The sequence below is a fragment of the Osmerus eperlanus genome, chromosome 27 (genome assembly GCF_963692335.1).
Source record: "Osmerus eperlanus chromosome 27, fOsmEpe2.1, whole genome shotgun sequence".
Taxonomy (NCBI): Eukaryota; Metazoa; Chordata; class Actinopteri; order Osmeriformes; family Osmeridae; genus Osmerus; species Osmerus eperlanus.
This window is the reverse complement of record NC_085044.1, coordinates 7,638,488-7,655,039: the sequence shown is the minus strand read 5'-3', so window position 1 is coordinate 7,655,039 and position 16,552 is coordinate 7,638,488. Positions and strand designations below refer to the sequence as shown.

The following is a 16,552-nucleotide window of genomic DNA, read 5'->3' as shown; positions in this document are numbered from 1 at the left end:
AAGAGATGGTGTACTTGGTGGGCAGAAGAATAAAGGCTGATCTTGTAAGGCTATCAACCTGTCCCCACCTCTCATAAGGTAAAATATGGAGTTACTGGATGGAGTCTCAACTTGATGACTTAGTGTAGCATTGCTAGTCATGTTGATAAGTAAGGGCCAAGATTGTGGTGTGATTAGTTGTTCTTGGGTATAAAAGGAATTGTGAAGCATCTGTGGATTCTTGATCTCCTGAGACCTTCTCCTCAGCTTTGGCTTGTCCTACTCCTTCTTCCTCCCCTCTTGCTTTTCTATCTCTGGTTTACAATAATCATGGTAGAATAGGTAAGCGTTATCTTCATTGATTTAATTAATTAGCAATTGATTAAATGATTATATTATTTAGCCTTACTTTGACCAATCTTGCTCTGATTTAAACCATAGTCAAATAACTGTAATTCCATTGGTATTGGCATTATTTGCTAATGTTAATAGCCTACACTGTTCAGTTTCCCATCTTCCTTCAAACCATAGGGGAATTAGTTTTGGTTGTTTGGCCAATATTGACCCCCTACAATCTTGAAATAGATTTGTTGAAACACCAATTACAGGACGGTACATGGTCACAGTTGAATCATGTAAATTATAGGAACAATAGCCGATAAACATACTAATTGTTAGATTTCTATTTGTATGCAATGAAGAAGACCAAATACAATTTCTCAGAAATTCTCAGAAATTGAGAGGGGGATAGGTATAAACGCAAAGTTTGGCATGGAAACCTGCTAGCAAACAGGTTAGTTTCACGGAGTAAGTTACCATGGAAACTTACCAAAAGTTTTCGTTACCTCTCTTTCTGGAACGGGAAACCCGAAGTATGCCACTTTTCAGGGTTTACCAACTCAGAGTTTTCACTAAACCCACTACCTGGAATACCCCCCCTGGTGTTTCCCTGTGTCCCTGTGTCATTGTCTTCACCTGTGTTCTGTTCTCGTTAGTGTTATCGTGTCCACCTGTGTTTTGTTAAGTTCTGTGTATTTAGGTTCCTGTTTTGTGTCTGGTCTTTGTCTTGTCCTTGCCTCTGTTACTTTGAGTATCCTGCCTGTCTCCCTGTTCACGAATAAAACCCTGATTTGGAACTCTGCCTGCCGGTCTCTCCTGCGTTTGGGTCCTACCCCACTTCTCGACCATAACAATCTGAATCTGGTTTGATGGATCCTGACAAATCACACACATTAGGACATGGACCAGCCACAGACAGATGGAACCCTTTAAGGCAGTGTTTCCCAATCCTGGTGATCGGGATCCCCTGCCCTGCATGTTTTAGATGTTTTCCTGCTCCAACACACCTGATGCTATGAATGGTGCATTATAAAACTTAGCAGAAGCCTGATAACTGCTGAAGACTAGGATTGGGAAAGGCTAGTTTAAGGTTTGATGATGACAGTCTTGTCTATTTAAACCCACCTTTATTTGAGCCCTGTCGTTTTGTGATCCCTACATCATATCTAGAATGCATTTTGGTTTACAATTCCATAATGCAGTAAGAGCACTGGACTACAGAACATTCTCTTATGCCAGTTTCTCACTAAAACATATTTCTACGGACCTATCTGAACAAGGTGGATGGGCTCCCAATTTTTGTGCGACATGAAAACATCTGTGCTCTGATTGGTCTTATGCATCCAAACGCACTCAAAAGTTTAACGTATTGTGGACAGAGTCAAGCACACTAGCAGATATGAATTGCATTGTACAGTCACAAAAAATACTCAATAGTGAGAATGTAGTATAACCCTCGTAATTCCTCACCCCATTGTCCTGGTAAACCCCAGACCTCCCGGCAGTGGCAATCTTCCTGGAGATGGTGGGGAAGTTCGGCATCACATCTGCATTCTGCGTGGTGTACGCTGTCACGTCCGAGCTGTTCCCCACTGTGGTGAGGACTACGTCCATGGGGACCTGCTCCATGGCTGCCCGCATCGGCACCATCATCTCCCCCTTTGTCATCTACCTGGGTGAGATTTCTCTGCCGATGTAGCATTAATGTTGAAGTGTGTTACTGTATGTAGTATGGTTGTTTGGGGTGTATCTATGTGTGTAGAATGGTTATTGAGGTATTTTTCTGTGTGTATCATAGTTGTTGAGGTGTGTAACTGTGTGCAGTATGGTTGATGAGGTGTGTTACTATGGCTATGTTCACACTGCAGCTGAATGTGGCCCAAATCGGATCAGGCTGATTTTTGCAATGCAACCTCAGTCTAAACAGTCAATTGGAATTCATACGACTTATATATCACTCTAGATCAACATTCCTTAATCAGGGGCATCTTAATAGCACCTGAGGCCCCTGGGCTATGGACTATTTAAAAAAAATTTGAGGCCCCCCGTCTGCTAATCGCACAATTTCTTTTTGCCCCTGTAAGGATCCGTCAATATTTGGACTACATAGACAACGTCGATGTCAACATTTTCGTCTTGGTAGCGATTGAGTTGCTTGTATTTTTATTTACGTTCCTTTGCACGGTTTAGGCTGAAATTCAAAAAGTGCCTTGTGTCAACGAAGGGAACTCAGTGCTAGCCTACGTCACAACGTCAGCACACGTTAGCATTGACGCATGGATACAACGTGCATTGCTGTTGCACAGCAAGTATCGTGCCATGGTGTACATGGCACGATACATGGCAGCATTATACATTTAACCCTTTGACGCGTACGAACACACCGGTGTGTTGAGTCCTGGCTGGTCCCTGGAGCGTACCAACACACCGGTGTGTTGGAACGCGTCCTTTAGAATGTCCAGTTTGGCTTATTACGTAACAATAAACTCTTCAGCATTAGCCTACGCGTATGTTATAAACATAAATCTCAATTTACTGTATATTTTGAGAAAGTTTACCTTTATTATCCATAAGAAAACGTTCAAACAATTTAGTTTAGCTAATGTTAGCTAACAGCTAACCAAAAATAACTCACGCTTTACTCACGCCACCTAGTAAACCATAATATTATCCGTTTTCCTTGACTTGGCTATCGCTTTCAACAGATTTTACTATTGTACAACCAACCAGAGATCGAAATAATAGATATACGTTCACAAATATGCATCTAAAACATCTGACATTCGTCTGTCTTTCGTCTCGTTTTGAGCTACTAGAGGCCATCTTTGATTTTTTTGTCTTCCGGCAACAAATATGACCCTTGATGATGTACCCCTTGACCCCATACACCTCAGTATTTTCTCGTGAGAAGAGTAGGTCATCTCGTTGACCATTTGACACCCACAATGCGAGTACTGATCAAAACAAAAAACATGGCAGCCTACATTATCGTCATTAGCCAAGTTAGGTTCTCGAAAGCTACACTACGATAATATATCATATCAATTCACTGTGGATTCACCTGTGTGAATATTTAAAAATCGGAACAGTAATGACAGTACTAAGTTATTTTAATAAATATTTTAATAAGTTAAAAAGCCCACACCAACACGTTTCTTAATTTTTAACACGTATCCTTTTACTCATTTCAGGTAGCTAATTACATGTCCAGGAAAGGGTACAATCTCGTCATTGTCATGTTACATATCAATGAATATCATTAGCACACAGCTATAAAAAATATCACATCAAAATTATTTAAAACCTTGACACTGTGTAGGGGTAGGCAAAGCTTCCGTCAACATATCGGCAAAAAGGTACAGCATGTTTGAGTTGTGTGATGTACTGGCTATGTTTAGGACATGATCCTTTACACAGGATCCACTATGGACATCCAGGATCATGAAGGGCTTGGGATTTCTGGATCTGTTGTCATGACAAGTCAACTGGTATTTATTGTCATCATATACTTACAGTACACAATGAAACAAAACAACGTTCTTCCAGGACCTAGACATAACCTAGACAACTACAACAACTGTGTGGAATTGGTTTGGTCCAATAAGACAAGATGAAATTTGTGACAAATGCCTCAAAACACCAAGAAGTGGGGATACTGTGAATGTAAACAAGTAAGCTAGTGCAAGGGAAACTGAATGTAAACATAACATACTAATACCATAATACATGGACATCAGTTATTGAGGTAGCAGCAATATGCAAAAATATTGAGTTTGATGATGTACAGGAGCGTGTGGGGTGCATGGGTTTGTCCACAATGCGTGTGGGTTTGGGGATGCAGCATTTGGTATAGATGTTTGTGAGGGAGGGCAGAGAGATCCTGACTATCTTCTCAGCTGTCCTCACTGTCCTCTGCAGGCCGTGATGCAGCTCCTTGGGATGCTCTCTACAGTCCCTCTATGCAATGTGGTGATGGTGTGGGATGGGAGATGGGCTTTCAGCCTTTGCAAAAAAATAAACATGCTGCTGGTACATCAAGGAATTAGGTGTTTGACGGTCTCGTTGATGTTCAGCAAGGAATGGTCACTTTGTGCTGACCGTACTTGCTCGACACCTGAGAGAAGGCCATGTACTATACATGGACAATTTGTACAGCAGTGCTGTCATGTTCTGTTTCTTGGAACGGGGCCTGTGCGGGCCAACATTCACCTGTAAAATTATAGGGAGATGTTCAAGATATAGAAAACGGTCAACAGCAGGCAATCAAGTGGTATGACAAGTGGTGCGTTTCATTACCCTATGAAACATTACAGTCATACATTGCCGTCTTGTCATTTCAATAGGTTGTTAGATTGAATAAGCATAAAGTCTGGTTTATTCTACATGTCGTCCATCAACTAGCCCTAGCCCAGATTTTCCAAACAAATTACACTTGCCTCTCATTTTTGCTTGAACTGTGGCCTGACAATAAATGAGGAATACATTTTCTATCAACACGGAAATTAATGACAGTAGATGGTAGCAAGAGATCACAAAACATAGCCATCAATATAGAATGGATGTCTGAATTATTGTGTTTGCTTTAATTGGACTAAACATGGCAAGTTAGTAATCGCTAGTTACCTGAATAATACCCTTTACTACGAGCTAGCTAGCAAAAACATCAGATAGTGGAAAACAACCACAGGTCATGCTTTCGTCTCAATATCATGCCACAGGTATGTGTATATTTTGTGGGTATAAATAATCTACTCACCAGAAAAGTTTCCCAGATAAATTGAAGCCAACCAAAAAGGTTTGAAGGTATCCAAGCAGCATGAGCTTGCTTGATCGCCTTTCGCCGAGGTGTCTGGGAGTCATGTTCCAGTCTCGCCTACAGTATAGCTCAATTTGGTTGACGATCAACAGTTGCTGCTAATTTACTTGGCTATGTTACGTAGTTTGTGTAGTAGGATTATAACAAAGTAATGCAAGTGCATCTAGTCAGTCTAGCGTATTACTAGGATTGTAATGTATCGTTTTGTTTTCGTTTAGCTGGCTTCCATCCAGTAACTTATTTTGTGAACACTGGCTGCGTTGCCAACTCAGAAGGTTTACGAGATGGAAGCCAGCTAGAGAAAACAAAACGATGAATAGAAATCAAATTAGACTGACTGGATGTATCCAAATTATTTTGTATTCGTTATAATCCGACCACACAAACAACGTAACATAGCCTAGTAAATTAGCAACAACTTGTTGATTGACTCTTTACTACACTACGAGCTAGCTAGTTTGGCAAAAACATCACCTCGTGAAATACAACAGTTCATGCTTTCATCTCAGTATCGTGCAAACTATATGGGTGGTATAATTTGAGTTGTACAAATACTTCAGTCACCAGAATAATAGCCAAAATATCTACTTTGAAGGTTTCCGCCAGTCCCCTGAAGCGGAAGAAATACGTAACGAGAAGGTGGATAAACAAAACAACCAATGAATGGAGTATTCGTCACTAATACGGGGTGCAAACTAGGTCAATGGAAAATGCGAACCGATAAATACTTAAATTGCATAGCAATTCGATTTTAATGCGTCATAATCAATTTCTGGAACGTTGAGATTGATCCAAACTCACGCGCATAAAAAACTCACTCTGGGGGACCAGTCAAGGAATTTAGAACCTACGTGTGAAAGGGTTAAGCAATTCAAGACTTGCATGTAAGTAATGTCACATAAAATAATGTATTTAAACTCAAGCTTGTGTGGTGCGTCGCTGTCTTCAATGCCACAGCCTAAACTTTGTCAAAAGAAAAGTTTTTAATTTCCAGCGCATTCAAACAATCCCCTCAGTGTAGTTTGGCTAGCAACAGCAGCTAGGCTAGCTTGCTCGTGCACAATTCAGCTTCTCCATGCAGGGCTCTAGACCAAAAAGTCGCGTTTGGGGGCATATTTTCAGTTAGCATATGGTATTTAGCAGATACTGTTTGAATCGCGATTCCATCTGAAAAATACTGCCGGTGACAACGTTGTTAGAATAGCTTGTCTCAAAGGGGGTTCAGCTTGTTTAATATTAAATGGACCCATCTGCAACCGACGCAAGCAAGCACACCCTACAATTTCCCCAGAAATTGTACCCTCTCTAGTTTTTGTTACATTTTGTTTAGATAAGGGGGAGGGGGGGCTCCCCTCCCTCCACATCCACCACCAGATGCCACTGTAGAGCAGAGTAATGACACCGCGAATATGGACGTTTATCATCATTATTATTTTGTATTATTATTAAGAGGCCCCTGATTGGTCGAGGCCCCGGGCTTAAGCCCAGGTAAGCCCGTGCATTAAGGCGCCACTGTCCTTAATGCGCTGGAGGGAGTCAGTGAATACAAACATAAATGTCAACTGCTAAAGTGGAGGGACACTGAAGTTTCAGCCTTATCCAAGCAAATATTGAGGGGTTGTATCATGTTATGTGTGAAATGTTTTGTTCTTTTGCGCATGCAACTTCAAAGTCCTAACATACAAATCACTCCACGGATTAGCACCGTCCTATCTCTTGGATCTCCTGACACCCTATCACCCTATAAAGACACTACAATCCCAAGATGCAGAATATCTGGCGGTTCCAAGCTTCCCAGCATCAAGATGAAAACAGCAGGGAGCAGGGAGTTCTCATGTAGAGCTCTTCTCCTCTGAGACAGACTTCCTGTTTTAATCAGGAAGGCTGACACAGTCTCTGTGTTTAAGGCTTCATTAAAACCCTGAATCTTTTTCAGTTGTAAGGGCTGAACTTATGTACTAGATCCCAATTAACCATTAGGATGATGTTCCCCCACCTACCCATCCTCCTCCCTCTCTCCTTTTTGTCTCTTCCTTATCCTCTCTTTCATGTGTTTACCCCTCCCCCTCACACAGGTAAGTACTATAAGTACCTGCCCTATATCCTGATAGGCAGCCTGGCAGTGGTATCTGGCCTGCTGTGTTTTGTGCTCCCCGAGACCTTCGGCATGGTCCTCCCTGAGACACTTCCCCAGATGCCAAGGCTGAGAGGGTAAGGTGCTACTGTGTATTTTCGCTTGTCTACTGTATAGCTTCAATTGTTTTTGTAATCTTGTGAACATCTTGGGTTTCTATTAGCGTCTTATCCATACAATGCCACAGTGATTCGCTGTGAAGGGAAATCAATATTTGTTACTTTTAATTTAATTTTTAATTTTATTCAAAGCAACATACAAATTGTGTATTTGGAAAGTCCAGCAGAAGGTCAGAAGTGTGTAGTTCATGGTCACATCGCAAAGTAACCACATCTTAGCTACCAGGAATGGTAAGCAAAATAAATACTTCAATGCAACAATAACATTTCAATCACTTAACTACAGTGCAGCAAACATCTCAGTTACAGTAGCAAGGTAATTAAGGCACGGTAAACAAAAACAATACTACAGTGCAACAAAAAATCCAAATTACAGTGGTGCATGTATTGTGCAACAAAATCAAGGACATAAGTGCAACATCAAACACGGATTTGAGGTGTGCCAGGACAAGACGCTCAAAATACTTCATTACCACAGAGCAGGGGCGTTGTTAGACATAAAGCTCTACTGGGGCACAGGCCCCTATTCATATCCCTTTTTGTAGAAACTCCCCTTGCTTAACCCACTATACAACAGTTCAGGGACGCAAGTTTGATATCAGCTTTGGCAGGGACATCAATAGTTAATGCGTGCGAGCACATTTTCTTTGCCATCATTTGAGCGCAAATACTGTTTTTTGAGCTTCATGTAATATTGTTTTTATGTTTCAGTCAAAATAAGATGATCGGTAGGCCTTTAGTGAATGACGGGGGAAGTTAGGGAGAGCAGAGTCAGTTGCTGCGCTGACAATTAGTAAAGTGACTGCACCTGTGTAAAGGAGTATCGGGAGGAGTACAAAAGAGGGAAGTGAGCAGGGGCTCGAAGTGGGTCTGGGAGCTGGTGTTTGGTGGACATCACAGGGCGGAAAGCCTGCCATGTGAAACGACTGTACGTGCTTTGCGAGGGTGGTTGCGTTCGCAGACCGTTTAGGGCTGCCGGCGCGAAGATATGTAGGGGTGACAGGGCGAGGTTTCTGTACGGGTTAGGGTGACGTTAGTCAGTGGGGCCATAGGCGTACCTTTGTCCGCTCGCAGCCTGTTGAATAGGCTCTCCTGCTGTCCGTTGAGCGGCCTCACAAGCGCAGACCCCAGGGGAGGTTCTCAAACCCTGGGAGAGTTAAGTAGCCAGTGTTATTAATCTTTACAAGCTGTCTTATGTGTACTGCTCACCGGTAGCTTTAGGTAGGTCCAGATTTTAGCTGTATCGCTTTGAGCTAGAGAGGCAGGTAGAGTACCTGTGCGTCGGATAGATATACCCTGCCAGTGGTGCTGAGACACGCGTGAGTTTGCGGTGCATGGGGCGTGTTATCATAGCGTGGCAATTGTGTCCTGTGCCCGAAGAGGATGTGAGCGTGGGGTTGTAGTGGGATACGCTGTACTGTAATAATACATTTACATTTAGTCATTTAGCAGACGCTCTTATCCAGAGCGACTTACAGTAAGTACAGGGACATTCCCCCCGAGGCAAGTAGGGTGAAGTGCCTTGCCCAAGGACACAACGTCATTTGACATGACCGGGAATCGAACTGGCAACCTTCAGATTACTAGCCCGATTCCCTAACCGCTCAGCCACCTGCTACAGTGATCAAGAGATTTACGTATGTGCGCTTACGCAACCTCACCGATAGGAGACAATGAGTTGGCTGTTAGCCCTCGAAAATGTCCGCTCATGGTAAAAAGCGAAAGGTTGATACAGAATGTAGAGTTTTTAACAAGATATGAACTTCTAAGTATCTGTTTACTGAAGTCAAAGGCAAAGCTGTGTGCTTAGTTTGTGGACAACATGTCGCTGTGTTGAAGGAGTACAATTTGAATCGGTACTACGGGACAACCCACGAGGACAAGAACTTGACTGATGCAGAGTGGGTGCGGGCTGCTGATGGTTTGCTAGTTAAGCTGCAGACCTGTCAGCTGTCCTTCGCATATCTACCTCAGACTTAAATGCACTTCAAGCCCAAGACAGACTGGATTTTACTCACTGAGTAAGAAAAACAGGAAAACATCAAAAGCACTTATTACTTTTGTATAAAGTTAATCAATTGCTGGTCTTTAACATACATCTTATGCATTTTTGTGAAGGTTTAAAGGTATGTAAAAAAAAAAAATACTATGACACTTTTGGCATATTTTCATAGCCTTATTAGGTTCCTCCGGTAGGAGGGAACCTATTGTTATTGTTGGTATTCTTATTAGGTTTCTCCGGTAGGAGGGAACCTAGTGTTATTGTTGGTATTCTTATTAGGTTCCTCCGGTAGGAGGGAACCTATTGTTATTGTTGGTATTCTTATTAGGTTCCTCCGGTAGGAGGGAACCTATTGTTATTGTTGGTATTCTTATTCTTATTATTATTTTTCTTCTCCTTGCGCCCCAATATCTCAAAAAGTCCCTGGTCATAAATTTTCTAATTTGGCACATTGATACTACATCCAAGTGGGTACCCCCACACCAAATATGGGCCACATCGGATCATAGGGGGCGCCACAGGCCACGCCCAAAAGTCCGATTTTCAAAGTGATGGCATTTCCACCCCATTGCTCCAATTCTTCTGAAACCTGGTGTGCATGCCTCATTTTTCATGAGGAACAAAAAAGCCTCAAGGACCCATAAGGTCCGCCATGATGGATTTTCCTGTACTGTGATAATTTGGGAAAACCTTCAAAATTCCTCTTCTCTTGAACCAAAGGTGAAATTGACTTGAAATTTGGTACATATATGTATCATTGACGTATTTAAAAACGTTACTTAAGGCAATTGAATCAAGCACAAAATGGCTGAAATGGGTGTATTTATGTAAATGTACACATTGCCTCAATATGTTTGTGTCACTAAATCAAATGTATTTTTGAAGGATGGTTCAAACCTAATAGGCTTTAAGGTGACATGCCCCTGAAGTATCATGCAAAGTTTCACCTTGATATGTCAAAATATGACTGAATTACAGCTGTTTGAACTTGGACCAAATCTGACAATGCTTGCCATTGGAGAAACTGCTTTTTTTACTATCCAGTTGCTGAACTTTGTGTAATCCATGTCTGGGAATGGCTCAATTGGCTGAGGAGCTCAATTGGCTGGCTAAATTGGCTTACATTTGAATACCTGTTTAGTTAAACAGGATGACATCGTTCTGAAGTACCATGCGCAATTTTACCTTGATATGTCAAAAGATCATTGAATTACAGCTGTTTAAATTTTGGCTGAATCGAACAATGTGTGCTACAGGAGAAACGGCTTCTTTGTTATATACAGTAACTGACCACATGTTCTCAGCCTTGAAACGGTGTCCTGCAAAGTGCAAGGTCACAGGTTTGAATCCAGCCACTGCCTTTGGGAATGTCATAATTTTGATTATCTGTTTAGTTAAACAGGATGACATCATTCTGAAATACCCTGCGAAATGTCATGCAATTTTACCTTGACATGTCAACCGTTTCTTAACCTTTGTCCCAAAGCTGACCAAAGCTAATACTCATATCACGCAGTCGGAGCACAGATAGATAATCAGTGTCAGCACCCTTGTGTATCCAGCATGCAGTGCGGCATGTCAAAAAACGCAAAGACTTGTGGAAAATAGTTTGGTTACAACAGCAGTGCGAGGGATTTCAGTTGTTGTGTTCATTCAGGTAGATTTTTGTAATGTTATTGTTTGTTAGTTAATATAATCTTGTTGGTCACCCTGATTGTGCATGTTGTGTAGTTTAATGGGACCAGAGAGTCGGCTGCTGTACTATCACAAGCTATTCTCGCAAGCAGCTGACCCTAACCCTAGCAACATGAGCTCTGCCTAGCCCCGTTGCCCACATCACTATTGTTAATTGTGCATTGACTGAGATTCTGGAAAGAGATCAACTCAAGAAGAGTTTCAATATCCTATAAAAAGCTAATACTCTACCCTTTCTATTCATAAAATCTCAACAGTTGCTGTGTAGCAGAGAGGGTAGAGAGACTGACTTGTAACCTTATGCTCATGAGTTCAAATCCCCATTCAGCCTATTGTCGTTGGCCAAACATGAAGTAGTTTTGCTCTCATGTTTTCCAAGTCTCGATCTTCTACAGTGTACATGTTTATAATATTTAGCCATTTTGCGGAGGAACCCGCATCGCTGCTTGCAGCTATATCCCTAAATATTGTTATTATTATTGTTAGTATTATTATTGTTAGTATTATTATTATTATTATTATACTTTTTTATACTTATTATTATACTTATTATTATTATACTTCTTAAGACTGGGTGTCTATGGCAGGCCCTAGAAGCGCTTGGTCGAAAGTTGTGAAATTTGGCACACTCATTGGGGACAGTCCCCTGGTCCAATTCACAAAGTTTCATGTCCCATACTCGGGCACTCTAGCGCCACCAATGGGTCAAAGTTAGACTTGTGTTTACACACGCAACTTTTGAACCGTATGACCCATTTTCAAAAATGAGGTACCATTGGATTCCCTGGACGAAGACGAATTCAACGCACCCTATGGGGTCAATTTCCGGTTATATAGATTTTCCGCTATTTCCGGTTTTATCAAAAACCTTTGAAAGCATACTCCTCCTACAATCTTTGTCAAATCTTCTTCAAAATTACCAGATATGCTCTTCAGACCAAGCCGCACAAAAGTTATGGTAGAGCATTTTGATCCCCACAACCGTTTGTCCGTGACAGCCAATCAAAATCAGCAGAAAAGCCACCAAACAGGAAGTGAAGTCATATCTCAGCAGTTGTTTGAGGCAGTGAAACTAAATTTGGTACGCCGCCTCGGAACCTTATTCTGAGGATGTCCTCCAAAGATTGTGTCATGTGACTAAAAGGGGGCGTGGCCGGAAGCATAAACGTGTTTACGCTAATAACTGTTGAAGTGTTTACCTTAATAAAGTAATTTCTTTGTCTGTTGATGTCTTGTGAGATATCAAGCCTGACTATTAATAACTTTTCATAAAATTCGAACGGACGTGGCCGCCATTTTGGATTTCATGGAAAAGTGTAAAAACCTTTTGCACGCCACAATTTTTGTCCAATGTTTACCAAATTTGGCAAAGATGATCTTTAGACCCAGTTTCACAAAAGCAATCAGATGAATTTTCAATTTTCAAAAACGTTTGTTCGGTTGAGACGATCAAAAGCGGTGGCGAAGCCGCCAAACGAGGCGCAAGAGCATATCTCAGCAACCATTTGTGCGATTGTCACCAAACTTGGGTTCCATCGTTCCCATGAGGAGCAGAGAAGGCCTGCAGTGTTATACCAGAAAAATAACTTTGAACTCTCAGTACTCTTGAACGCAAACATATATTTCAACCAAACTTGGTGTGTTGCATGAGTTCAACAGGTTGTTGTGACTTAATTGTTGCACAAGTGCTATGGAGGCCATGTCCTGCTCTGGACTGCTTGGCCCCTCCATTGCTGCTTGCAGCTATATTTATTATTATTTTTCTTCTCCTTGCGCCCCAATATCTCAAAAAGTCCCTGGTCATAAATTTTCTAATTTGGCACATTGATACTACATCCAAGTGGGTACCCCCACACCAAATATGGGCCACATCGGACCATAGGGGGCGCCACAGGCCACGCCCAAAAGTCCGATTTTCAAAGTGATGGCATTTCCACCCCATTGCTCCAATTCTTCTGAAACTTGGTGTGCATGCCTCATTTTTCATGAGGAATAAAAAAGCCTCAAGGACCCATAAGGTCCGCCATGATGGATTTTCCTGTACTGTGATAATTTGGGAAAATTTTCAAAATTCCTCTTCTCTTGAACCAAAGGTGAAATTGACTTGAAATTTGGTACAGATATGTATCATTGACGTATTTAAAAACGTTACTTAAGGCAATTGAATCAAGTACAAAATGGCTGAAATGGGTGTATTTATGTAAATGTACACATTGCCTCAATATGTTTGTGTCACTAAATCAAATGTATTTTTGAAGGATGGTTCAAACTTAATAGGCTTTAAGGTGAGATGCCCCTGAAGTACCATGCAAAGTTTCACTTTGATATGTCGAAATATGACTGAATTACAGATGTTTGAATTTCGACCAAATCTGACAATGCTCGCCATTGGAGAAACAGCTTTTTTTATTATCCAGTTTTGTGTAATCCATGTCTGGGAATGGCTCAATTGGCTGGTAAGCAAATGGTTGTAGGTTCAAAACCAGTCAGAAGCATAGTTTTTAATTTTTTATTCTGGCAAAACGGTTTCTAGTCTCCCGATAAATCCTCCGGTTGTAAAACATAGCAATGCGTGTTTATTTGAGCCCATCACAACACTCCGATCATCTGTTTAGCGAGACTGTGTAAACCACTGCAAAACAAGCCAGGTTCACCACAGTAGCTAGCTACTTGTAGTCTACGCATGGTAGAGATAACTCTAATGGTTATCTCTAATGAAGTAAATTAATTGTTCAGGTGGATCCCTTGCCTGTTGCACAAATTCATTTCAGTAACCTGAGCCAGGACACATCCCCACTGATGCTAGGCATGATTTGAAATTTGACAAGTTATGGCACTCCTAACAACCTTTTTAAAAAAACTATGAGTAAGTTATTCTTTACAGCAGCAACCCAGTCATTCCGTTGTCCCGTTTTTATAGGAAATGTACAAGCAGTTTCAACTTTGGACGAATCTTACAATGCTTACCACAGGAGAAACAGCTTATTTTTTTATACAGTAACTGAACATGACAATATTCAGCACTGAGAATATCTCAATGGGCTGGGATGGTGACCTGTAAAGTATAAGGTCGTAGGTTGGAATCCAGCCATAGTCTTTTGGCCTGTCATAATTTTGATTATCTGTTCAGTTCAACAGGATGACATCATTCTGAAGTACCACAAACAATTTCACATTGGTATGTGAAAATATGATTGAATTAGAGCAGTTTCAACGTTGGCTGAATCTAACAACGCTTACCACAGGAGAAACAGCTTACTTTTTTATACAGTAACTGAACATGATAATATTCAACACTGAGAATAGCTCAATGGGCTGGGATGGTGATCTGTAAAGTATAAGGTAGTAGGTTGGAATCCAGCCATTATCTTTTGGCCTGTCATAATTTTGATTATCTGTTTAGCTAAACAGGATGACATCATTCTGAAATACCATGCACAATTTCATGCAATTTCACCTTGAAATGTCAACTGTTTCTTAACCTTTGTCCCAATGTTGACCAAAGCTAATACTCTGCCCTTTCTATTCAAAGAAACAGTTCTATATCTAAACAGTTGGTGTGTAGCAGAGAGGATAGAGAGACTGCTTTGTAACCTTATGCTCATGAGTTCAAATCCCCATTCAGCCTGTTGTTGGCCAAACATGAAGTAGTTTTGCTCTCTTGTTTTCCAACTCTCGATCTTCGATAGTGTACATGTTTATAATATTTTGCCATTTTGCGGAGGAACCCACATCGCTGCTTGCAGCTATATTTGTAACGTATTACCAGTAGCAGCTCAAAACCATATAATTTACTGTTTTTTTAAATAAAGTAATACAATTCTTATTGAGCAGAATTAAGTTCAGCCTATTGGTTCGGCCCGCCACAACGGCCCCAATTTCTCATGTGGCCCTTCGAGAAAATTAATTGCCCACCCCTGATCTAAATGAATGCACTGACTAATAAAGTAAATTGTTAAAACTCAAACTTTACATTTTACTGGGGCACAGCAGATTTATACTGGGGCACACGCCCCAGTAAAAAGGGTCTAACAACGCCCCTGCCACAGAGGTCTGGGCAACGGGTCTGTAGTCATTAAGTCCAGTTGGCCTTGGCTTTTTGGGCACAGGGATGATTGTGGAGGATTTGAAAACTGCCAGCACATGGCATGTCTCCAGAGAGGTGTTGAAGATGTTTGTGAAAACTGGAGACAGCTGGTCAGCACAGTGCTTGAGGGTGGTTGGAGAAACAGAGTCTGGCCCAGCTGCTTTGTGGGCATTCTGCCTCTTGAACAGTCTGTTAACTTCTCCCTCCTGAATGGAAGGAGTTGTCTCTGTATTGGTGGGGGTGGGGGCCTCTGGGGTGGGCAGGTGTGAGTCAGGACAGTCCAATTGTCTTTTAAAAAAACAGTGGAACTCATTCAGGCAAATCATTTTATCTAAAGCAAAGTACAAGGGGTATTTGAACCTTCAACTTTGATCTGAAGTTAAATGCTGTATCACTGAGATATACCTTTAATTTACGCCAATAGTACTGTGGTGTATTTAGATTAAATTGTATCAGTTTTATTCGTAAAATATGAAGTATATTGTATTAAGTCATATTAGATCTTGAATACATAGCGTTGGATGTGACATATTGTCTGTTTTGTTTGTCCAGGTTGAAACACAGAAAGAGTTTCATAAAGACTGACTCTCCCACAGAAGTGAAGGAGGACCGATTCTGATTTGATTTGGTCATGAAGTCATGTTTTTTAATGTCTTTATTATCATTCGCACCCAGGTGTACAAGATTCTCTGAACCGTAATCTGGGTTAGTAAGCGTGAAGAAACCAGACAGTATGGCCAGAAAGCCTTTCATAGGGTGGCCATTGGCCAGATAGGGCCAGTGGTTAATTTAGGGTGGCCGATAGGGCCGGTGGTTATTATTATTTCGGGGTGGCTGTAGGAGCCAAATTATAGGAAAATTCTTTAATATTTTGCATTTGAATATTTAATTTACAATGTTTAATTTGGTTAAGAATTTATTCTGAGTGAATATCTGACAGTTAGTGATGTACAGTCTGTAAGTAATGGTGAATGTTGATGGTGAATTGCTATTGGATGGCGTGGATCCTGTGCTGCACATGTGATGTAAGTGATTGGAGAATGAGAATGTGTGACTAGATCTGAGAGACATGTGTGTAGCTGGGAAGCATACAGCTTTTTGACCATCATCTGTAATCGAATACTGAAGTTTGCAATTATTATTTTATTTTGAAATTGTGTTATAACTGCTGCAAGCGTGGAGGTTCTGTTAAAGAAGAAGAAAATAAAAGACATCAAAGGTCAGGCATCTGAGTCGTGTGAGTAGTTCAACTGTGCACAACTAACAAAAGAAATTGCAAGCTAGCTACAGATATGCGTCTGAACAAACTTTCAACCTACACACATGAGTAAGTGGTGAGGATTAACAACAAGAATTTGGACATTAAATGTTGCTACTACAT

At 41.1% G+C, this 16,552-nt stretch overlaps 1 protein-coding gene across 1 annotated transcript; it reads left to right on the top strand.

Annotated features, from left to right (window-relative positions):
• Positions 1-1,758: 1,758 nt before the first annotated feature.
• LOC134013850 (organic cation/carnitine transporter 2-like) lies at positions 1,759-16,014 on the top strand. Its single transcript, XM_062453594.1, has 3 exons — positions 1,759-1,994; positions 7,210-7,345; positions 15,724-16,014. The coding sequence occupies exons 1-3, from the start codon at positions 1,841-1,843 to the stop codon at positions 15,788-15,790; spliced, it is 357 nt and encodes a 118-aa protein (XP_062309578.1). The 5' UTR covers positions 1,759-1,840; the 3' UTR covers positions 15,791-16,014.
• The last annotated feature ends 538 nt before the right edge of the window (positions 16,015-16,552 follow it).